The 25060-nt window shown below is 39.4% G+C and overlaps 1 protein-coding gene across 1 annotated transcript in view; it reads left to right on the top strand.

The window, feature by feature from the left end:
• LOC100928103 (vomeronasal type-2 receptor 26-like) overlaps positions 1–25060 on the top strand; it is a 441302-nt gene that overhangs the window by 398673 nt on the left and 17569 nt on the right. The window contains 4 exon segments of the mRNA XM_031949196.1: positions 16534–16825; positions 17644–17895; positions 17897–18451; positions 21524–21751. Coding sequence (XP_031805056.1) covers positions 16534–16825; positions 17644–17895; positions 17897–18451; positions 21524–21751 — 1327 coding nt within the window.

The following is a 25060-nucleotide window of genomic DNA, read 5'->3' as shown; positions in this document are numbered from 1 at the left end:
GGGTATCTCAGAGATCGGGGGAATCTCTACATGTGGCATTTGTGTGAGCCAGAGAAAGTTTTTGTCCCAGTTCCTCATCTGAGCTTATCACTGTGAGGATGGGTAGCACTGCTGTACCACAGCACACAGTAATAGTGAGCCTCATCCTCAGGCTGGGCCCCCTTGATGGTGAGGGCAGCTTTGTCCCCAAGGAGGGACCCTGAGAACCGAGCAGGGACACCTGCTACAAGACTGTTGGTGTTGTAAATGAGCCCCCTCGGGGACTGGCCAGATTTCTGCTGGATCCATGCAGGATAGTGGCCAGAGGTGACAGCCCCGGTGCTGGAGCTGCAGGTCAGGGTGACTGTCCCTCCTGGGATCACGGTCAGAGAAGGCTCCTGAGTCACCACAGCCTGGGCGCTGCTCCCTGAAACCAACAGCACAGACACATGTATCAGAAACAGGCCCCCAGCTTCAGGCCCTGCTCATCCCTTCTCCCCCAAGAGCCCCCAGAGTCTCTCCCCAACCTGTGCAGAGAGCGAGCAGGATGCAGAGAGGAATCAAGGCCATGGTGTCCATGCTCTGCTTCCTGGGGCCCAGAGCTCGGGCCCGGCTCCCTCTTATCCCCCCTGTGGTCTGGCCCTGGGGTTGCCCCCGGGCCCAGCCAGGACCCAGCTGCAGGGCAGCGAGCTCAGGAGCCCCCAAAGCCCCCCCTGCCTGTGGTTTCTCATTTCCTGCTGGGATCAAGCCCTGCAACATTGTAGCCACAGTAGTCCCACAGCGACCCCTGCTGGATACAAGCCCTCAAGACATCTCTTGTCCAAAAAAAAAACATCCAGCAACAAAACACCAAGGATACATAACTACAGGTATAACACCCTTTGCTTCTCCCGCAATGGCGAAGGAGAGTTAGTGTAAATGGTCACATTTCAGTGCTCAGAATTATCTCCAGCAAGGCCAGCTATCTTTCAAGACAAAGAATCACAACCATTCTTCTTTTGCGACCTTCTGATTGCTCTTCTCCATTGTTTAGGTTCAGTACAGCCCACCTTTAATTGGGAGTGAAAGAACTGTGGAATTTGAATGACCCACAGTACCCCACCTTGTGACTCAGTTCTGAATCTAAGCCAGTTTCTGTCTTGTGAGAAAGCTTTAGTTAAATGTGGGAATTGTGAGAAAACGATATTGCTTTGTTTGAAACTGTCCCTTCACGATAATGAACTGAACCAACTACACCCAACAAAAGAACTCTGGGAGATGACTAAAAACCATTACATTGAATTCCCAATCCCTCTATTTTTGCCCGCCTGCATTTTTGATTTCCTTCACAGGCTAATTGTACAATATGTCAGAGTCTGATTCTTTTTGTACAGCAAAGTAACGGTTTGATCATGTATACTTATTGTGTATCTAATTTATATTTTAATATATTTAACATCTACTGGTCATCCTGCCATCTAGGGGAGGGGATGGGGGAAAGGAGGGAAAAAATTGGAACAAAAGGTTTGGCAATTGTCAATGTTGTAAAGTTACCCATACATATAATCTGTAAATAAAAGGCTATTAAAAAGAAAGAAAGAAAGAAAGAAAGAAAGAAAGAAAGAAAGAAAGAAAAGAAAAGAAAAGAAAAGAAAAGAAAAGAAAAGAAAAGAAAAGAAAAGAAAAGAAAAGAAAAGAAAAGAAAAGAAAAGAAACTGTCCCTTCAGGCCGGGAATCTGGACTACTTCTACCTATTCCTTAGAGATCTTTAAATCAGGATTATGTGGGTTGTGGTCCCTTTAAGAATTGATTTATTCCTTTCTGATTCCCAACCCCATAATATCAATTTAGGAAGCTAGGACCTTTGATTCACAAATCCCGATCAAAAGCGTCCCTTTGGATTCCAATAGAAGATCCAGATCTGCCCCAGCTCCCACCTGGATCTGACCCAACTTGGGTTCTTTCAGCCCCCATTCTAATGATCTGCTCAGGTTTCCCAACCCCCACCAAGCAAACTCTAGCCCCCACTGAAACCCAGCCAGGAGCCAACTTGGGACTCTACCCACAGCCCCCTTTAGCTAAATCTCTCATTATAAAAGAGTCAAGCTGGAGCCTTCTCTTTGCAGAGGGTTCCAAACATGCCAGCCTTACGCCTGACATGCCAGGAGCCTGTGTCCACTGGAACCCTATTTCCGGTGCCCTCCTCTCTTTAATCCTCACCTATTTCCTTCACTATACTTTAGTCTTACTTTCAAACCCCATAATAAACCTCTTTTATCAATCTAGGTTTTCGGGCCTGTAAAATTTTTTACAGGGGACTCTCATGCCACTACTAGACCTCATTTAATTCCGTATCCTTGCACCGAATCCAAAGGGGTTACAGGGGAGCTCTATTTGACTCCCTGTACCTGACAAACCTGCCACTAGACCTCAATTAACCCTAATTTCATTTAGGTACCCCACAGACCTCATCAAGGACATGGGTTATACTGACCAGAAAGATCTAAAGACCGATGCAAGGAATTTTTTCATAATTGTGCATCTTAAGAACTCATGTGGCTTAACTAAAAATGGCCCCACATTGCTCGTTCAGTTACTGTTTCCATGTTCCTTTGATTGAATTACAGATACTTGGGGGGGAGTGGGACACCTCTTTTTCTGATTTCAGGGAATTGATTCTTGTAATGGGCTAAGGTTTGAGTTGATGCACTGAGGTCCCACGTACATGAGGCTAAATAGTAATTGGACTAAATTCTATTAATATACATGATTGGATAAAGAATGGTCCCTGCCCACTCTCCCAGTCTTGATGTGTTATATAGGAAATGACGATTTGGGTGGGTGGAGGCAGAGAAAGACAGGAAGAGAAGGTGGGAGAGATTGGGCCTGGGTTCGATACTCCTGGCTGCTGGTCATGTGGCTGCTGCTCTAGCTAGCTTCTTGACTCAGCTGCACACATTGCTATTGCCCATTCTCTTCCAGCCGCTCTTCCTGTCTCCCTCTGCCTCCACCCACCAAAATCATCATTTCCTATATAACACATCAGGACTGGGAGAGTGGGCAGGGACCATTCTTTATCCAATCATGTATATTAATAGAGTATAGCCCAATTACTATTTAGCCTCATGTCCTTGGGACCTCAGTGCATCAATTCAAGCCTCAGCCCATTACAGATTCTATTAGCCCCTAACTTTTATGCCAATCAGAAATCAGGATACCTAATCATATATTCTGGTTTACATCCTGTTAATGGTTTTCTTTAAACTCATAAAAATCTGTGTCCTTCTGCACTTGATGTTTAGTGTCAAGCTGAAGAGCTTCGTCCTGATTGGTTTGCAATCGATGTGCATTTCTCAATTAAGCAATATTTTCAGTAGCTCAAGCCTGTATTATTTCAGATTTCACCAATGACAGAAAGAAAGACATGTAGCAAACTTTGATTTCCCCTATTTTGGGCTAAATCCATTGAGACTCCCAATTATTCCTGAGCCACGGCAAGAAACCAGGAAGGGTTAAAAGAAGCAACGATGCTGACCTGATAGTAGTAAATCTGAGATGATTCAATTTTCAGTACATATTGAAAAATCTGGAACCAGCTCTGGTGTAATTTGTCCTTTTTAATTATCTTTCAGCACATAAACCTCCTTTCTCTCAATAATCTGGAATCTCTGGATTTTGGCTAAGATGTTACTTAGGGGTTTCATTTTGGGGTTTCAGGAAGTCACTGGTGGATCCTTTCTATTTTCCCCATATCTTCTTGTTCTCAAAGATCCAGACAGATTCTTGATCTGAAATATTTGACTTTCAGGTAGCAGAGGGATTCTTAATTTTCAGTTTTTCAATTTTTCAGTCCTTTGACGTTATTTCAGAATTATTTAAATATTTCACAATGTCATTGGTTTTGTTGTGTCCATTTAAATTTTCAATGAGTTTATTGCTTGGGAAACGTCTTTCAAATTCTCTTTTCTGTAGTGCAGCATTAAAACTAAAGTTGACAGGTTCCCCAATTCTTTCCCCTTAGCTAGCCGCTTAAACAGTGATGTACTTCTGGATAGAGCACAAAAGTCAAAAAGAGTCAAAAAGATCTGAGTTCAAATCAGACCTCAATTAGCACACAGCAAGTGCTCAACAATGCTTTATGGATGTGTTCATGCAATTAGATCTCGAGGCCTATCCTACAGGGCAGGTTCCAGAGCCCCAGTGGCCACCAATGACCTGTGACTCAGTACTGAAATCTCAGCACTTGGAGATCAGAAAACTGTCCCATTCTTGGTGACTAAGAAAAAAGGGATTCTGTTTGTTATTGCTTCTTTGTCTCATGTCAATGTCTCTGTCTCTGTCTCTCTCTGCCTCTGTCTGTCCTTTTGTCTCTCTCGATCTTAGCTCTTTCTTTTCCCAGATGTTAAGAGAGTCATTGCAATTTAAGCTGCCACTTGGCTTAAATGATGCTAAGGGCAACTTTATCCCTAAGGAGGGACCGTGAACCACTGGCATGTATGCCCGATATGAGGTTATTAGTGTACTGAATGAACCGATTGGGAACTTGGCCAGGTTTCTGTTTCCAACAGAATAGATAGTAATTTGAGCCCTTTCTGGCTGTGTGACCCTGGGCAAGTCACTTAGCTTTGTTTGCCCTCGGTCCCTCACCTGTAAAATGAGCTAGAGAAGAAAATGACTAACTCCTCCATTGTCTCTCCCAGGAAAACTCCAAGTGGAGTCGTGAAGGGTTGGGCGTGACTAAAAGGATCGAATCCAAGTACTTGTAGCACACAGAGAGAAATGGCCAGACTGGCCGAGGGTGTCCCATAGGTCAGGTGCCTCTCTCTGTGATGCTACGATGCTGTTGAAAGGACGCGGTGGAATATTGTAAAAGAATATGGACTTTATCTACCATTTCAACCAAAGGAGCACTGGGCCATACCAAACGGCTCAGTTGTTTTCTGGAATGCTCTCCGGATCCCCCCTCATGGATCTCCCCATGACCACAATGCTTTGTAAGCCAATAAGATGTTGCCTTAGCTAATGGCAATAATGGTTAGCCTTCACATAGCACAAGATGCTTTAAAGATGAGCTTATTTTAATCCACACAACAACTCTGGGGGTGTGGGCTGTTATTGTCTCCCCTTTTTCATAGATGAGGAAACGGAGGCAGGCAGAGGCAAAATGACTTGTGGAGCTTTACATAACTAGTAAGAATCTGAGACCAGATTTGAACTCAGGTCCTCCCGACTCACTTTACCCATTGCTCAACTTTGTCATTTAGAAGCCAAGAATCCGAATGAGAGTAGAAAAAGCTGGCCAGAGAACTTGGCCTGGAATCAGGGAGACCTTAATTCAAAACTAGCTTGGAACACATACTAGCTGTATGACCCTGGGCAAGTCATTTGATTTCTACTTGCCTCAGTTCCTCATGGGGTAACATTAGCTCCTATCTTTTTTGGTGGTTGGAAGGATAAAACGAGATGACATTGCTAAAAGCTGTGCAAACCTTAAAGTGCTGTGTATATTCTAGCTATTGTTGTTACTGTTCCAAGTTTTATTGGCTGCCCATCCCCTCAGACTGCCCCCCCCCGCTTTAATTCAATTTCCCTAAGAAAGAACTTACCGAAATGACCAACAGGATGATTTCAGAAAGGCCTGGAGAGACTTACACGAACTGATGCTGAGTGAAATGAGCAGGACCAGGAGATCATTATATACTTCAACAACAATACTATATGATGACCAGTTCTGATGGCCCTGGCCATCCTCAGCAACGAGATCAACCAAATCATTTCCAATGGAGCAGTAATGAACTGAACCAACTATGCCCAGAGAAAGAACTCTGGGAGATGACTAAAAACCATTACATTGAATTCCCAATCCCTCTATTTTTGCCCACCTGCATTTTTGATTTCCTTCACAAGCTAATTGTACAATAATTCAGAGTCTGATTCTTTTTGTACAGCAAAATAACGTTTTGGTCATGTAGACTTATTGTGCATCTAATTTATATTTTAATATATTTAACATCTATTGGTCATCCTGCCATCTGGAGGAGGGGGTGGGGGGGTAAGAGGTGAAAAATTGGAACAAGAGGTTTGGCAATTGTTAATGCTGTAAAGTTACCCATGCATATATCCTGTAAATAAAAGGCTATTAAATAAAAAAAGAAAGAAAGAACTTACTTTGGCCTTCACTCACTTTGCTAGAGGGAAAATTCTGGAAAGTGTCTTAAAGTGGAGAAAGAATTGTTTCTTAGTGTTTTCAGCTGGACCAGAAAGGAGGCTTCCCGATGATTTTAGCCTGGGATGGGCAGAAGGACCCCAAAGTTTGGGGGCCTGGAAGGGGTCACAAAGCTAAATGTAAGCAGCCTCTAGCCCAGCCCCAGCACCTTCCTCTGGAAGCCCCACTTTTCAGTCTGGCCTGGCAAAGATGAGGGGAACAAGGAAACCGGGCAGAAAGGGGAGTCTGGGGACCTTCTTGGTTCCAGCTTAGCTAAGCTCGCTGGGAGTGAGTTCTTGTCTCAGTTCCTCACCTGAGTCTCTCACTGTACCAAGGGCCATTGTAAAGCAAGCTACAGTAATAGTGAGCCTCATCCTCAGGCTGGGCCCCCTTGATGGTGAGGGCAGCTTTGTCCCCAAGGAGGGACCCTGAGAACCGAGCAGGGACACCTGCTACAAGACTGTTGGTTCTGTAAATGAGCCCCCTGGGGGACTGGCCAGATTTCTGCTGCATCCAGCGGGGATAGTGGCCACAGGTGACAGCCCCTGTGCTGGAGCTGCAGGTCAGGGTGACTGTCCCTCCTGGGATCACGGTCAGAGAAGGCTCCTGAGTCACCACAGCCTGGGCGCTGCTCCCTGAAACCAACAGCACAGACACAAACATCAGAAACAGGCCCCCAGCTTCAGGCCCTGCTCATCCCTTCTCCCCCAAGAGCCCCCAGAGTCTCTCCCCAACCTGTGCAGAGAGCGAGCAGGATGCAGAGAGGAATCAAGGCCATGGTGACGATGCTCTGCTTCCTGGGGCCCAGAGCTCGGGCCCGGCTCCCTCTTATCCCCCAAGCCCCCCCCCCTCCTGGGAGGCTGGAGCATTCCCTTATGCAAATAAGTCACAAGTGCTAACCCTAACCCTGAGTGGGGACTCCTGCTGCCTCTAGTTAATACTGAGATGGATGGGACAGCCCTGGCTCTGAGGTTCCCCCCCTGGCCCAGTCAGGACCCAGCTGCAGGGCCCCAGCTTCCGGAGCCCCCACAGCCCAGGCTGCCCGTGGGTTCTCTGCTGTGACCATGCCCTGCAACAATGTAGCCCCAGTAGTCCCACAGCGACCCCTGCCGGAGCCAAGCCACCGAGCCATCTCTTATTACTCAGAAATACCAAGACTGGAGTCTCTATCAGCCAGCTGAATGGGCCAGTGTCTCATGGCTCCTTCTCCTTGGCCTCGGGATCCCAGCCTCTGGACCCAGTTCTCGAGATCAGCCCAGCCGGCCGGCTGATCCGAGCCCAGGTCCATCCATCCAGTGTCAGCTACAAACCATCCCTGACCGATATTTCTCCATCTCCAAATTGTTTGGCTTTACCATCTTATCACAGCATAAATTCTTCTCCTGGTTCTGGTCCTGTGACTCTGCATCAATTCACGCAAGTTTTCCCACTCTGTGGAATGGAAAGATGAGAGAAGAACTCCCAGGGCTGTGTGAATGCTTTTTCTTTATTTTCTTTTCATTATATCTGTATCTCCTTATGACCTATGTGTAAGCCTCGATTTACTTAAATTTGGGGCCAGTTGCAGACACATTCGCTTAACCTAAATCAGTGGCATTCAGCACTGTCTGACATTGTTTAACCTATTAGTCGAAACACTGTCAGCTCAGTTATCTGCTGATTTAAGGTTTCCTACAAGGCAGGTAATTTCAGGGAAACGGAAATCTTCCATTCCCACTTTTTTGACAGCAATATTCCATTAGGAGACCACACGCTTCTCATTGCTTTCTAATTTATGGTGCGATGTCTGGTGACAAACCTCCAAAATGGTATGTCTATACTGCCTCTTTAGCCTCCCGCTGTGAGAATTTCCACATTTTGTTCTCTAGGCAGGACTGCTCCAACTCATGAGTGCTATAATAAACTTTTCTGCTTTTGTACTTTGAGTGAACTCTGAGTAGTTATTTTGGGGTAGGAGTCTTTTGTGTCTCCCACACTTCCCAGGTTTCTCTGAATTTGCCCCTTTCCTGATTCTTACAGAACAATTGTATTCTATCACATTTATATATTCATCAATTATTTATCCCTTCTCCAGTCAATGGGAACTCGCTCAGGCTCTGACTCCTAACCATCCCTAGAACAGCTATAAATGTTTTTTGTAAATTCTTATTTAGACTTTATTTTTGTTAGGACTCATGCCACCCTTAATCTATCCTCATCCTCCCTTCTCTCCTTTGTCTCCTATTTCCCTTTAGAAGGAAATGTATTTCACTGGGACAGAGAAGGGGTCAAGGTTATGGGGTAGGGGCTGAGTTTGAAGACCCAAATTTCACAGCTGCTTTTGTGTATTCTTTTTCTGGGCAGTCATCCTCTGTCCTTTCTTCTGATGCTGTTTCTTGGATATCCCAAGCTTTAAAATTTTTTTCCTGCTGGCTGCTAGAAACATTTTTTTCTGGAATCTGGAATCTCTGGGTTTTGACTAAGATGTTACTGAGGGTTTTCATTTGAGGGTTTCTTTCAGAAAGTAACTGGTAGGTCCTTTCTAATTTCCCTATACCCTCTTGTTCTCCAAGATCCAGATAGATTCTTGATCTGTAATGTTTAATAATATTTAATATTTGAGCTCTGATTTAATCTCGGTTTTCAGGTAGCACAAGAATGTTTGAGTTTCCCCTCAATATTTTCTTCATCAGTTATTTTTATTAAGAGATATAAATATCAATTTTTCAATCCTTTTAATGTTTCACTGTTGCTTAATGTCTCATTGGTTTTATTGTGTTCATTCCTTTTTTCACTGTTGCTTAGCAAATGTTTTGTTTCTGTTGTGTCAATCTGTTGATTCTCTTTGAAATTCTCTTTTCTCTAGTACAGTGTGAGAAGTAGGAGAAGTTAGATTTCCACAGATATTTTTAGAGCAAGATAAGGGGAGGAAGAGGTGAAATATCTTGTGGGGATGCCTCTGAATGAAGTGAACTGTGAAAACTATCTCACAAGATGAAGCCAGTGTTCTAAGAATTGAGGGAAGGTCAAAGGTCATCTGTGCCCCAGATTCAAGTCCCTTTCTCCAGAGATCAGGTGATTTGCAAAGAATGGGATCACATGGGTCTTTTCTTTGTGAGACTAAATTGGGGTCACCTTGGCATTGATACTCCCACATAAGGTAATTTAGTAATCCTAAAGATGGGGTTGGGTGAGAAGTTTTTCCTCATTTATGATTTAGAAGATGACATCATTTCTCCTGACTAATCAGGGCAAAGGTTCAGCCTATGGCGAGTGTTGGCCCAGAGCTCTATAATAACCTGGTCTGTTAACTGTGCCCAGCTTTCCTTGTCTCTTGTCTGACTGCTTGTTGGGAGGGAGACGCCCTTTCTCGGGAGATTGTAATAAAATTCCTTTCTGCTTTTACCTTGAAAAATCTCCCTGATTTATTTGATTTAGTGGAGCCGGGGTCTTTGCCCCACACATCTCCCATCACCTGTGAGTTGAGGAACTTTTTATACTACTAAGTTTCTAACCAAGGGGACTTAGGGATAAACTGATCCAAATCAGCTCCAGTCAGTGACAAGGCTAAAAGCTTTTTCAGGGGATTGTAATCCAAGCTAATGACTGTTTGGACGGTAAATCTGACCAGGTATCACTTTGATTGCAATGCAACCTAATAACTATTCCGATAGTAAATATAACAAATTGTAACCAAACTAATAAGTATTCAGATAATAAAGACCCATTGTATCTAACCTAATAACTATTCAGATAGTAAATGTGACCAATTGTAACCAACCTAATGGCTTTTTGGATGGTGAATCCCACCAATTGTAAGTTTGATTGCAATAAAACCTAGTAACTATTCAGATAGTAAATCTGACCAATTGTATCTGTGTGGAAAAGATGAAGAAGTTACAGATCAAGCATATATTGATCAGAGACTGTTAGCTACAGCCTTAAAGGCCTCAGTTTAGGAAGCATGTGATTTTAGATAAGAACTGGACTGCATTCCACTGCCCAAAGGAGGATTCCACTGGAACATAAGTTTCTGCATTCCACTGACCAAATAGGGGAACAGAGACTTATGTGACCAATCAAACCATACCGAGGGTGGGATCTGGGGGGTTCTTTGTCTGAAATGTATAAAAACGGTGAGAATTCTCAAGGGAGCGGCTCTCTTCTGCTGTGAAATGCAGCTCACAGACTGGGATGGGGGCCGCTTCTTGAGATTCTAACAAATAATTCTGCTTTTTATGAGTGATCCCTGAGTCGTCAATTTGGGGAGGTGTCTTTGTCCTAAACTTATCCAATCTAGTAACTATTCAGATAGTAAATGTGATCAGTTGTATCCAACCTAATAACTTTTCAGATCGTAAATGCGACCAATTGTAACTAACCCTGACTGTAATTCTGATTAATGTAAACCTTAAAGGAAGGGAGGAAAGAACCAAGCTACCAGTATAAAGTTTGCTCCCTGGGAAATATCTGTTGTGTGTCATCTATGAGTATACCTGCTTCTCATGAATCACTGAATCTTCTCTGAGTCTAAAGAGCAACGATTGTAACATTACTCCTGGACCCAGAAAACTGAAACCCACAAGGACATCAAGGAATAATCAAGGGCAGAGGCTCTCTTACCCTAAAGGATGTAAGCTTCTTAGGGGTGGGGACTGACTTTTATAATCAGGAATGTGGCCTGAGATCTGAAATGAATGTTTTGTCCTTTGCCCTTAGCCCTCCTCTGCTTCCTTCTCCCACTTCTAGAATGGAAGTTCTTTGGAGCAGGGGCAGGCTAGAATGTAAAATAAAATTGTTTATTTTTATTTATAACCCCAGCCATAGCATAGAGCTTGGCACATAAAGACAAATTAATATACGTTCTAACTACCTAAGTATCTGTGTATCTTTAGGACTGTCTGGCCACAGTTATTGAGCTAAATAACCAATGCTGATCACTCATTCTCTTTAGGTAGGAAAAGGATTTCCATCCCTACTAATCACAACAGATGTAGTTATTTGTAGAAAGTCCACAGGCTGGACTTGTACATTTGAGTCCATAAGTGGGAGGATCACTACCATGTTTCTTATGTGTAATGATCATACTGTTATTGTGGAGCTCCATGAAAATGGTGAAGTGGAGTTTTGGTCTTCTCTATTACTCAGACTAAAATGTACTTGACCAGGAAAAACTGTCTTCTACATTGACTAGTGTCTCTGAATACAAATGGCAGAGGACTCACACATTAAACTTCCACTGTGTTTGGACTCATTACTTTTTTGGGGGGAATGGCCACTTTAGTCTTTTTTTAAAATTTTTTATTAAAACTTTTTATTTTCCAATATATGTATAGATAATTTTCAACATTCAACCTTGCAAAACCTTGTATTCCACACTTTTTTCACTTGACTTTCTAGTCATGGCCATGGCCATGGCTTATTTTCCAGTTCTTAAAAATATAATCAAGTCAATTCTGATATTACTTTTGGACAGAATTCTCTGTCTAGGTGCCTGTGTCTCTACTCACCAACCTTTTAACATTTCATACCAAATTTCACTTTCCCAGCCACTACAACCCTATAAATGTTGACTCCTCCTAATAGAAGATAAGCTTCTTAGAAGCATAGACTGTCATTTCTTGGGCATTCGTATCATAAATATGTAACACAGTGAGTAAAATAATCATTTACATAACTCATTCCTTTAGCCAATCGTTCATTCATAATGCTATGCCTGTCCTTGCTTCCTCAGGCCACATGGGATGCCCATGATCCATGATTAGATTGAGATAGGCTAGTCTCGCAACTAGTGACTTCAGCTGGTCTCACAGTTTGGATACATTTTCCTCCTCTACTGAATTGAACCCATATCCCAGAATGCTCAGTTATATCTCAAAGGTCTTCTGCTTAATAATTTTGGGGGTACCTTATCTACCTAATGGCAAAATGTAATGGGCTGAAACTGAGTTGATGCACTGAGGTCTGAGCACTTAAGGCTAATTACCATTTGGACAATACTCCATTAGCATATGCTTAGAGAAAGAATGGCCCTGCCCACTACTCTGTGCTGGCTCGATCTGTTGGCATATGGAGAGATTTGGAGGAGGGATTAGAGGATAGAGTAGGACAAGCGAGTGTGACTCCTGTGGTAGAAAAAAAAAAAAGGAGATTCCTGTGTCCATTCCTTTTCTCTGACTTCAACAAAGAATAAAGATCAAGGACTTTTGCTTATCCTGACTCCGGCTGATTCTAAAGCATCCAGGGTAACTAACACGGTCAGCACAGCACAATACTTGTAATGATATTTCAAAGGCAGATGTGGCTTCAGTTGGTTTCTGAGCATATGGACTGTGCTTCTGCACTTTTCTAAGGGAGAGTAATTGATAGTAAGAAGTGGATTGGCTTTGGATTTAAAAACCCAGAATGATCTGCTCCAAATTGTGTAATTGTAAGCAAGTCATTCTAATTTCCTGGACATCATTTCTTCATTTGCAAAGTAAAGATTTAATAACAACTTAACTCCAAAGTCTCTAAGAGATCTGAATTCTTTACTGTATCTTCAAAAGTGCAAAGATGTATCTGCAAATCCTGTCATTTTAACTTTCTCAGATAGGGAAGATGAATCTGCATGTATCTTTAGTCTAGTGACAAGAGAAGAGAAATCTGTAATAAACCTGTTAGACCAAGCTCTGAGATTCATTTCATCTCTAAGATTTGGGTATTATAATCCTGTGTGTAAGCAATAAGGGCAAAACAAGGGAAGAAATCTGTGAGCTTTGCATATGCTGTAATAGTTCTTCAAAATAAATTACACTGAACCTTGAGCAGTAGACCTGGCTTACATGTTCCCTGATGGGAGAAAGTGGATGGACATCAAAGCTCAAAATTTTGCTGGCTTTTAGAAAAATTGCCATCTCTGAAGGTTTTTTTAAATTAAGTTTGGTGCTTTATAAAGAAATTTTTCATGAGGTTTGGTCATCACAAGCCATTCATTGAAGCCAGGACATAGAAACTGATTTCCTAAAAAGTCACTTCTGTACTGTAGCCTGACTTGGAACAAGGGAGAGAGAAGTCAAAATAGAATTTTGCACTTAAGTTTTTCCCTTGGATGCAGGGACTCAGCTGGAGATGCCCCAGGCAGTCTGGTCCCCAGAGTTCTACTAAGACTGAGCCTTCTCTGTGGAATTATGGAATAGGAGAAGTAGTTGCCATTAGTATCTAAAAATAAATGCTCTTGGAGACAGAGTTTAGTTTAAAACTTGTTGAAAGTATTAAACGCCCACTCATCTCGTACCATTGTCCTTGTCTTAGACATGGACCTGCTGAATGTCCCATTGTGTTTCCTCAGGTGTGCCTTGTAGACAAAAGTCTGGACATCTGCAGAGAACAGGTCATGTCTGATGCTGGAAATTTCCTCATCAGTCCCTGACTCAAACAGCTGACTTTGCTATAGAATCAGCGGCCAGTTGTTTCCCTCAGAGTTAAAACTTTGGTTACTGTCGGGGAGATGTGGTCCTATATTATGAAAATCATTTCTCAACTCGTTTCTTCCCTTATTTTATCTCTGCTGCTGCAAATTCCAGGTTCTGGGCAAAACTGCATCAAAGGAAGTAACTCTCTTTTTTCCATCAGAGGAGACCTGGAGTTTGGGGTGTTTTTGCCCATTTACTCAATTGAAAATGACAAGATGACAGGAGCGGAACTGTTTCAAAGTCCTCCTAACAAGCATTGTAGGAATTATCAGTAAATAGCTCATTTTCACTGTGATGATTAAAGAGAAGTAATCTTGGTTCATTAAAAGGGCTGGCCATTGCAGTATGAGGTGATAGTGCTCTCCACTCCTCTTGTCTCTTCATATTTTTATATATGTGACAGTTTCCTCTTTGTCTGATTGGCTTTCAAAGTTGAAGAGAGAAACCCTGCCTCCTCTCCTTTCTCCTTCCCACTCCCCCTCAAATGGCCCCTACCCAGGTTTCTCAGTCCCTACTAGGCTCAATCTTTTATCTCCCTTCCTTCCCTGCCATCCTGACATCATATTAATATTTAAGCAATGAAAGTGGTAAAAGTCTTTATAGAGTATGCCAGCTGCAATGAGGATAAGGGGCTGAAGCAGCAGAATTACTTGAGGGCACTGCCTCTTTCCATCCTTGGTCAGAGTTATTGCTCTAGAGGTAAATAATGAGTCAGGAGAAATTGGTCCTTTCACAGGAATGAAATCTCTTATACTTCCTCTTTACATTTTCCTGTCTGCTAACAAGTGAGTATACCCTTTTAGGGAATGATGGGACCCCCTTTTCAATCAAGATGTTCTATTCCTGCTATCACTGAAAAATATAATTTGGGGTCTTTTTCCTGTTGTGGGCAGGTGAACTTATCTTTTTTTTTCATTCTCCCTGACAGAAGTTACATTTTCATGAAACTCAGAGTATTCTAAGCTAGGGAACCTCAACAGTGGTGAATAGACTAGTCCTGATGGAGCCTGAAACTGAGGGAACAGGAACTTTGAGTTTATTTGGAGGAGAGAGGTATACCCAAGATGAAGCTGTAGCATGTAGTGAGATTTGCAAATGTCTTTATGGAAGCCTGCTACTGCTGTTATCTCTAGGTGATATGAGAGGATCATGTTTTAATTGCTCTAGGTAACCTTTCTTGAATTGGGAGAATCCAGAAGACATGGGTAGATTTCCTTTCTGGGACTTTTACAAGGCATACTGACATTTCTGCTGATAGCTAGGTCTTAATTTTGTGCATTTTCACTGTCAATGCCCTTTTCAGAAACCCTTGTTTATATATCAGGAATTGTGGTCATAGCACTACAACACTGCCATATAAGCCTTTGTAGATCTGCATTGTAGAAACAGGATTTAGTCTACTGTATCAATTCCTGGATCATTTCCCCTTTTCATATCTGAGTAGAAGAAAGTTGGCTATTTGTTCTGTCTTCTGTTTTTTTAAGACAAAGAGATTTATTGAATGATTATTTGGCATATAAGAAATGTCATCTTTCCTGTATCTTGTTGTAGCCAAATATTTTCTGTGTTCCTGCCTAATGTCATTTTTTTACCTAATGTCATTTTTTACCCTCTGGTCATTTCATCCCTCTGGACTCTTTTGTTTCATTTATACTTTTCATTCTACTTATAAATGAAAATTCTTTATGAATTAATATTCAAAAATTATAGATTTTTATATTATAAAAGGTCTATGTTTTTGTGTAAAAGACAAAACCATTAAATCATTTTAATCATTGGTTATTTTTTAGTGCTTTAATATACTTCTTATTTTCCGATTTCTTAATCATCAACTAGGCAGAATTGGAAGTTTGGTGTGGAAGGAAAAGAAGTTCCTACTATCTATAGATGAAACAAATAAAAATCCTGTTATAAAATAATATGTTTTTTGGAGGTCTATGCAGTATATGAATTTTAGCTTGAGAATTGCACTCCATGGTGAAGGCAAGAACTCTACTATTTTCCATACTGGTGATAATTTAATGGAAACTGAATGTAAGTGAGGTAGTCAAAATAATGTTTATGTCATGCTCACCTTGTGCTTCCCTTAAAACAGGTTCAGATTGTCTGATAAGAGGTAATCACTAGGGAAAACACATTAAGTTAGTTAAATCTTAAAACATTACCTAGAATAATGTAAGTACTTGTTCCTTGCAAATGGGTTCCTGGTTAAAGATCTTGTACTAAATCACAATCTTTGAAATTATTTTGGTTTTTCTACTCTTCTCATTCTTTATAAGAAAAGGAGATGGTGAGAGAAACTCTCTTGTGGACCTTATTCTCATGACTATCACATCTCATTGGAGATATTAGATAGGATCTGAATAAAATAGTGGTGGCCATAAAATACGCGGTACCTCCTATTCCCAAACCTATGTGAATTTATTTGCACAATTTCCTCCTCTTGGAATGATCTCTTTACCCAATACCCATGTATCAGAATCATCCTATGTTTTCATGGGTCATGATGCATTCTGTGAAGCCTTCATTTTTTTCTTCTAGGCGATGGGTCGTTACTCTGCTGTTTCCATAGATCTTAGTTATATTCATTTTCAATATATCTGCTGCCACCTTATATCCTGCTTCCTTTTAAGCCTATTCTTGCTCCTACTACATCTAAGCCATCCAGGTGTTCTTGTGCAACTAGTGAGTAACTCAACCATCCAGAATTACATGAGGACATTAAAGTCAATAATTCCCCACATCTAAGGAATCACAAGAAGGGAAGAATATAGGAACAATGCACCTGGATGGAGGCTGTTTTTTAAAATATAAATGGAATAACCTGAATAGTTTAAGTCTTATTTGGGACTCCCGTGGCTGGGGAAAGTCATCCTTCTGAAAAATATTTTATTTTAAGGTTTTATTAATGTTCTATGCCATTCTGCCTTACCCTAGGTACCTGAACAAAAATTACCAGCAACTCGTGGTAATAGCTTTTACTTTAAAAGAGATTATCAGGAATCCCCATCTGTTGCCCAACATTTCCCTGGGATTACAAATCTACAACTCCTATTCCAGTGATGAAAGGACCTTGGAGAGCTCCCTGCGGTGGCTGTCTGGGGTGGACCAGCTCATCCCTAATTACAACTGCAGAGGGCAGGACAAGAATTTGGCTGTCATTGGAGGAGCCACATCAGCTCTCTCTGTGCAGATGGGGACCCTACTTGCGCTCTACCACTTTCCACAGGTGAATGATATTAAAGCTAATAGGTTTTGTGCCTCTAGCTACAAAATATTAGGAGGAGGAGAAAGAGGAAGAGGAGGAGGATTAGGAAGAAGAGGAAGAGGAAGAGGAGGAGGAGAAGGAGGAACAGCAGCAGCAGCAGCAGTAGTAGTAGTTATAGTCATAGTAACAACATCAGCAACAACTAAATTTATGGAAACAATTAAAATTTTAAAAATGCCTTATATATGTATTTTTTGGTTTTCACTTCAAAACCCATTAGGTAGGTTCTTTCATTGTTCCCGTTTCAAAAGGAAGCTACTGAGAGTGAGAAAAATTAAGTTGCTATCATGCAGCTAATAACTAACTGAAAAAAATTCATCTCAAGTCTTCTTGATGCCAATTTAACCTCTAGCAGCTGAAACATGCAGTTGCCTCAATCATCAGGCAAAGTGAACAGTTCCCAAAACATCAACCAGATTGTAAACCGAGAAAGGAATTGAAGTCATTTATCTTTCAACTCATTAAAAGATCTGAGAGGGAAACTGGCCATACTGGCCCATTATACAGATAAGTTCACAGATACACAAATGTGTATTTGATATTAAAAAATTCACTGGTGGAAGATAAGCAATTAGATCTTCCAGTTCTAGACTTGAAATTGAAAAATCATTGAGTCTATTATGTCTCATATTATGTCTTTCCTCTTTCATCACCATTTAGTCCTTTAATGTGATTCTCGAATTTATTGAGAACTCAAAGAAAGCCAAGAGAACTGGTGTAGAGGGTACTCTAAGCATTATCATGCATTTGTAACATATCCATGTTTTTTTCCTATCCAGATAAGCTATGGTCCATTTGATCCTGCTCTTACTGACAAAGTACAGTTTCGTTCATTCTATCAGATGGGCCACAAAGAATCTTCTCTTCCCCGAGGTATTGTCCGCTTATTGGTATATTTTGAATGGAACTGGATAGGTCTGGTTGTCTTTGATGATATGAGAGGTGAGGAATTCCTCAGGGAAATGAAAAAGGAAATGATAAAGAACAGAGTTTGTGCATCCTTCACAGAGAAGATCCCTCTCAGTGACAGAAAAAAATAAGAAATCATATGAGACCTTCTTGCCTAGGATCCTAATGTCAGAAGTCAAAGTGATTGTCATCCACACTGACACAGATTCATTAATAATTCTGGGATCCCCAACAGATCATTTTGTCCCAACCAAGAAGGTGTGGATTGTCACATCTCACTCAGATATTACTCAGAGACCCTTCGATCATCATGGTTCTACTTTCCATACAACTCTCTTCTTTCCATACGTGATAAGTCAAATTCCTGGCTATAAGAGTTTTATAGAGGAAAAGATCGTTGATGCTAATTCAAGTAATCTTCTTCTTAGGGCAATTCAGCCACCATCTTTTAAGTGCTCAAGTCAATCAGAAATTCCAGAGCAAGAGTTATATTCACCAAATGCCTCCTCCTTGGAGACTTTGCCTCTGTACTCTCTTGAAATAATCATGTCTAGCTTGAGTTACAACATTTACAATGCTTTTTATGCCATGGCTTGGGCTCTTCATGAAATGCTGATGAGGAAATCTGAGAAAAGTTCAATGGGAAATGAAGAATCTGTAATACCTCATTCATGGCAGGTAATGTTGAAAGAGTGGTGACTTTTCCAGTTATGGTTTTTTGAGGATATCATTTTGGCATAGATGGCACAGATAAAACAAAGACTTCTTGAATTCTCAAAATTTCCTGATGGTATATGTCTTAAAGATTGTATTGTTATAACTTTCCATATTTGTCAATATGCATGTAAAGCTGAAAATTACTGTTTCCTCCCCAGAGATTTAGCATTGTAAAGGACCTCGGGTGCATTCAGGTACCTGGAAAAGAATGGCTTTTTGCAGCAACTTTACTAGTCTCCCTACAGTCATAAAGTTATCTTTCTCCTACAGAGCCACCTTATTCCCTTTTGTGAGGCTTATAGGAGTTGAAAAATAGTTCATCATTAGATTAGTGAGGCTGATTAGATTATAAGATACCCCACATTGGTTGACAACCAAGCCAGTGATCAGTCCCCATAGGCTCTCTACCTGCTAGTGAATAATTTTTTCATTAATTCTGAGGGTTCCTAAGGAATCAAAGACATGTTATATTGTTTTAGTCAATGGGATTTTATGAAATTTCCTCTTAAAGTATTTTAATCATGCACAGTTTCTCCCACCTGAACATACTTCCTCCTAATTCTTTTCCCTTGCAAAATGCAGTAACAATTTCCTTAGACTAGGTTAAATGGGCTGTTGAAAATAGTGTTTTATCTTTATAGAAAGCACAAGTAGATCCTTTGTTTTATTATTTGTTTTATTCCAGAAAACATTTCTCTATAGAATCACCAGTAAACATTAAATGTTCATTCATAGGATTGATCTTTCCCTAAATACATGTCCCCTAATCGCTTTTTTAAAAATATTTCATTGTCTCCAGTTTTATTTAAAACAATTTTTGACATTTAAATGCTCCCTTTTTCCCTACACAAACCGGTCCCTTACATTGAAAGGCCCATATAAAATCCTGCAAAACATCTCCATAGAAGCCATGTTGCAAAAGAAAACATCCTCTCCTCTACTTGTATCAAAATTCCCTCCCAGTTTCCTGCTGGGTAAGATAGATTTTTATATACAAGTGATTGTATATGTAATCTTTTTTACCTCGTTTTTATGAAAGTATGGCTGATTTATGCCTTCTAGACTCCCCTTCTTTCACTCCAATATAATAGGTTTTTCTTGACCCATTTATGGCAGATATTTTATAGTAATTCTTTATACTAATTTTATACTAATTCTTTTCCCTCCAATGTATTCTCTCACCCCTTCATTTTATTTTTAAAATTTTGTGTCTTCATATTCAACACATACCTATACTCTGTTTATATATAGTACTTTTAATTCCCCTAATAATGAGAAATTTCTTATGAGTTACAAGTATTATCCTCTCATGTAGGAATGTAAACAGTAGGTAACTTATAAAATCTCTTCCCAATTACATTTTATGCTTCTTCTGAATCCTCCATTTCTAAATCAAGTTTTCTATTCAGTTCTGGTCTTTCCATCATGAAGGCTTAAAGGCCCATTATGCCATTAAATGCCCATTTTTCTCCTGAAGGATTAAACTCAGTTTTCCTTGGTATGATTTTTGGTTGTAATACCAGCTCTTTTGTTCTCCAGAATATTACATTACGAACACTGTGATTCTTCATCTTGGAAGGTAAGAAATCTTGTGTAACCTGACTGTGGCTCCACCATTCTTGAATTGTTTTTTTCTGGATACTTGCAATATTTTCTCCTTCACCTGAAAGTTCTGAAATTGATTTATAATATAGGTAGGGAATCTTCATCTTGGAATCCCTTTCCAAAGGTTATCTGAGGATTCTTTTAATGTCCATATTGTCCTCTGGGCATAAAATATAAAAGAAATTTATTTGACATTTCCTTGAATACTGATATCCAGGATCTAGATTTTCAAGCATTTTGTAACAATTATTTAGGTATTTTTTTAGGTATTTATTGAAAAAGAAAGTTACTGAGGCCTATCATTTCCCAATAAATCTAAAGGATATATATGTATATATATATATATATATATATATATATATATATATATATATATATATGTGTGTGTGTGTGTGCATGTATGTATATAGGTATGTACATGTGTATATATGATTATGTCAGTAATGTGGTCACCTTTAGGTCTCCTCACACCCCCTAAATTCAGATATTCCAACAATACCATTCTCTTGCCTTTATACACTGAATCCTACCTTGTATGGGGAACACACAAATGCATGAGATGGATGTGCCCCAGGCTTGTCTCTAGGCACAAATTTGCATGGTGAATCGATAGGAAATAATTAATTACAGAATCTCCATCCAATTAAGATAGGTTTGGAAAGACTATTTTTAATAATGTGGGATTTTACTTTGAATTTGAAAGAAATCAAGAAATCTGAAAATATAGATAAGGATGTTGGGAATTCCACGAATGAAAGACAGACAGACAAAATGTCTGAGGTATGAGATGGAGTGTCTTCTCCATGGAACAGCAAGAAGACCGGTATCTCTGTATTAAGGAACAGGTGGGGATGGATGGTGTACAGTACAAGAAGAATGGAAAGGTATAGGGGGATTAGTGCATTGAGTGCTTTGAATGTCACATGAATGTTTTTGTAGTTTATTCTGGAGGTGGGAGAGAGCCACTAGAATTCATTGAATTTGGGAATGACGTGGTCCAACTTGCACTTTCAAAACATCACTGTCAAAACAGAATGGAGAATGGAGTAGAAGGAAAAGACACTTGTGATAGAGACACCCAGTAAAAGGCTATGGAAATAGTGCAGGTGTGAAGTCATGAGGGATGCTCCAATAGCAGAGGAGAGGAGGTGAACTTATTAGAGAGAAGTTACAAAAATGGAATCAACAGATCATATAAAGGGGGTGAGAGACGGTGAGGAGTTGAGGGTCAAACTGAAACTAGGAACATAGGGGATTCTTGGAGCGCCAGAGGTTGACTTTTATGTTCCCAAAAGAAAGCCAGATTTTATCCCACCTGCCAGTAAGACCACAAAAATCCATAAGACAGTAAAGAAGGCCCAGTATCTCATATACGCTTGCCTTTCCCTCAGGTACCACTCACCGATGAGCACTTCTCTTCCCTTTCAGCTGCACTCCTACCTGAAGAAGATCCAGTTTAAGAACGGAGCTGGTGACCAGGTGTTTGTGGATGAGAATAGAAGCCCGGAGACTCCGTATGCCATCATGAACTATGTGTTCTTGAATAAAGATACTGAAATTCTTTTTTATGTAGGGAACTTCCTCCCAGAGGCTCCACTTGGTCAAGATTTTACAATTTGTGCAGATGCCATAGTATGGGACCAGTGGGGTTCGAAGGTCAGACCCATTTTAAATATTCACTTTATGCTTCCAATCACAGTAAGAATTCTTGCCCTATCTGGTTACTCTACATTACTTATAGATGGCAAAGTGGCAAGAGTTCTTGCCTGGTTCTGTTTCATTTCTTATAAGTTCATACAACTCTCCCCTGCTTTTGTTGAAATAATCCTCTTTTTCATTTCTTACAACTCAATACTATTTTATAATATTTTAACACATCTACATATGTATATCTGTTTATTATACCCAGAGATATTATATAAATATAAAATATATTTATTATATACAGGGTGTACACTTGTACACCCATATATATATATAATACTTTTTAATCACTTTTCAATTTATAGACACCATCTCATATTCCCATTCCTTGTTGTTTCAAAAATAGTTAAAATATTTTTATTCATCTTGAACTTAAACACAAAAAGACAAAAAAATTTCCACATATATACTGCAACATAAATAGAGGATTCAATATAAAGCCATGAATTTCCCTTTTATTGTTTCCTTTTTTTCCCTGAAAACTAATAGTTCATATCATTTTTACAGCCATTCTACTTTTTTGTGCTTCCTTCTAACTTGTCTTTTGTTTTCTGTCACATACAGTTTTTCTCCCTACCTCTCTAACCTGCCTTAGAAAAGTCTGTCTAGTATTTATGTATATGTATATGTATCTGTGTGAATACACACATTTGTGTATATATAAAACCATAGTATCCATTATTCTGTTCATCAGTTCTATCTCTAGAGATGAGTTGTGTCTAATTTTCTGGGTTCTTTGTAACTGATTTGAATAGTGACAGTACACAAAATGACAGAGTTCTAAAGTGCTCTTAGAAAAGAATTGCTGTCACTGTGTACAATGTTCTCTAAGTTCTATTCATTTAACTTTTCATTATTTCAGGCAAGTATTTTCCCAATTTTTCTAAAACCAACCAGCTCATCATTTCTAAGAGCACAGTAGTGTTCCATTACAATTATATATGCCAACTTTGTTAGTTTTCTGCAGTTGAGGGGCATCCCCTCAATTTCCAGTTCTTTGCCATTCCAAAGAGAAATGCTATCCATATTTTTAAAAGGAAAAGAACTATTCCTTTTTCACTAATTACTTTGGGAATTGGACCTAGTAGTGATAATGATGGCTCAAATGGCACAAACTATTTTAATTCCAATTAAAACCATTTTACAATTCTAGATTGCTCTCAAATAGTTAGACAATTCACAGTCCCACCAACAATGAATTACTGCCCTAATTTCTCCATATTCCTTCTAACGCTTGTCAATTTCCCCTTCTATCATTTTAAGCAATCTGGTTGGTGTAAAATGATATCTCAAAGCCATTTTTATTTAAATTCCTCTAATCAAAGCTGATGTTCAACCTTGTTATATTATGATATATATTTGGATTTCTTCATTGTCTGCTTATTTCTCCCTCTAATTCATTTAATTTTCCTTTAAAAATTTAGATGTCTCATTTTTTGCTGCAGGTTCTTGATAATTTTTATCAAGTTATAGTTTCCATTTTTTATCTCATTTAATTAAATAAATTTTATGTTTAATTTTGTTTGACATCCTGCTTTCTACCCCTGCTTCATGTTCTTGATAATTTTTATCAAGTTATAGTTTCCATTTTGATCTCATTTAATTAAATAAATTTTATGTTTAATTTTGTTTGACATCCTGATTTCTACCCCTGCTTTTTAAAAATTCAGCCAAGTCTAATTCAACCCTTTATTTTAATGCTCTCATTTTTCATTTTAGTCTGTTGTTTTAAATGTTTCATGTAAGCAACATAGTGTCAGGTTCTGGTTTTTAATCCATTCTGATATCTGTTTCTACTTGATATGTGAATTCATTTCATTCTAGTTCAAAGTTGTAAATACTAGGTGTGTATTTCACTTCATTGTATTTTTCCTCTATATTATCCTTTTCATCATGTCTTATCATTTCTCTTAATATTTGAGAACATCCTCAGTTACTGTGTATTTTGCATTAGTCTTATTTCTACTTTAATCGATTTTCTAATTACTCATTACTTTCAGGTCAGTTCATATATTAGTGAAGTTGAAATGTCAGCCTCTCCTCCCCACCCCACCCCATTCCGTGTTTGTACAGACATCTTTGTGTTACTCTTATGTGAAATCATTTTCTCTGACCTTTCTTTTGTTTCCTTGCCTGTTGTATTCTTCTTCCCATTTTAAAAATTCTTTCCTTAAGATCTAGTCCCAACAGATCCATTCTCATGGATGAGCTAATTAGTCTTAATCTATAACACCTGATGATAAAATTCAGCGATGACACAAATAATTTCCTATATTACAATGTCAGCTGCTTATGCTTCATAAGTCTATCATGGTTGGCTTTTTGGGGATTTGTGTTGGAACTCAAAGTTTTCATATTGCTCTAATCTTGTGAGTGATACTTTGTAGTCCTCTGTTTCAATAGAGATCTGCTTTTTTTTCTTTTAGAATTAAACTTAGTTATTCTAGCAAAGTTATTTGGGGCAATACAATAAAATTCAGCATTCCATACCAGCTAAGAGTCCCTTGTAATCTGATTCCAAACAGTTGTCTGACTCCCTTACTATCTATGGACTGAGAGCTTGGCAAATGACTGATCCAGTTTGAATGCACCTCAAAACCTTGTTGGCTTGCACAATTTTAGGCCTTGCTGTTGGCTTTAACAGGGGATCCTGGATGACTTGCCTGGCATAACGTGTATTGAATTGAACTCCTTTTTGAAACAGAGATTTTTTTCAAACTTTTTAACTTGTGCTAAGATGGAATATTGTTTCATTCTTTATTGGTAATTTTGCTACTCCAAAATTTATTTATTTATTCTCAATAGTATTTTATTTCTCCAAATAGATGTAAAGTTAATTTTCAACATTCAGTTTAGTAAGATTTTGTCCTCTGTATTTTTCTCCCTCTCTCTCTTACCTCCCTCATTTCCCTTCTCCAAAGACAGCAAAAAACCTATTTTAGGCCATAAATGTACAATGCTTTTAAACATATGTTCATATTTGTCATGATGTGCAAGAAAAATCAAACTAAAAGGGAAAAATACGGGGAAGAAAAAGAAAAAGCAAGTAAAAAAAAAAACCGAACCAACCAAAAAAGGCAAATTAGTTTACTTTGATCCATATTCAGCCTCTACAATCTTTCTTTGGATGAGAATTGCATTTCCATACCAAATCTATTGCAATTATCTTGGATCATTACATTGCTGAGAAGACCTAAGTCTTTCGTATTGATCATCATGTGATCTTATAGTTAGTGTGAACAGTGTTCTCCTAATTCTGCT

Source organism: Sarcophilus harrisii, chromosome 1 (assembly GCF_902635505.1).
Source record: "Sarcophilus harrisii chromosome 1, mSarHar1.11, whole genome shotgun sequence".
NCBI lineage: Eukaryota > Metazoa > Chordata > Mammalia > Dasyuromorphia > Dasyuridae > Sarcophilus > Sarcophilus harrisii.
The sequence above is the reverse complement of the archived record's forward strand: the minus strand, read 5'-3'. Positions and strand labels throughout refer to the sequence as shown.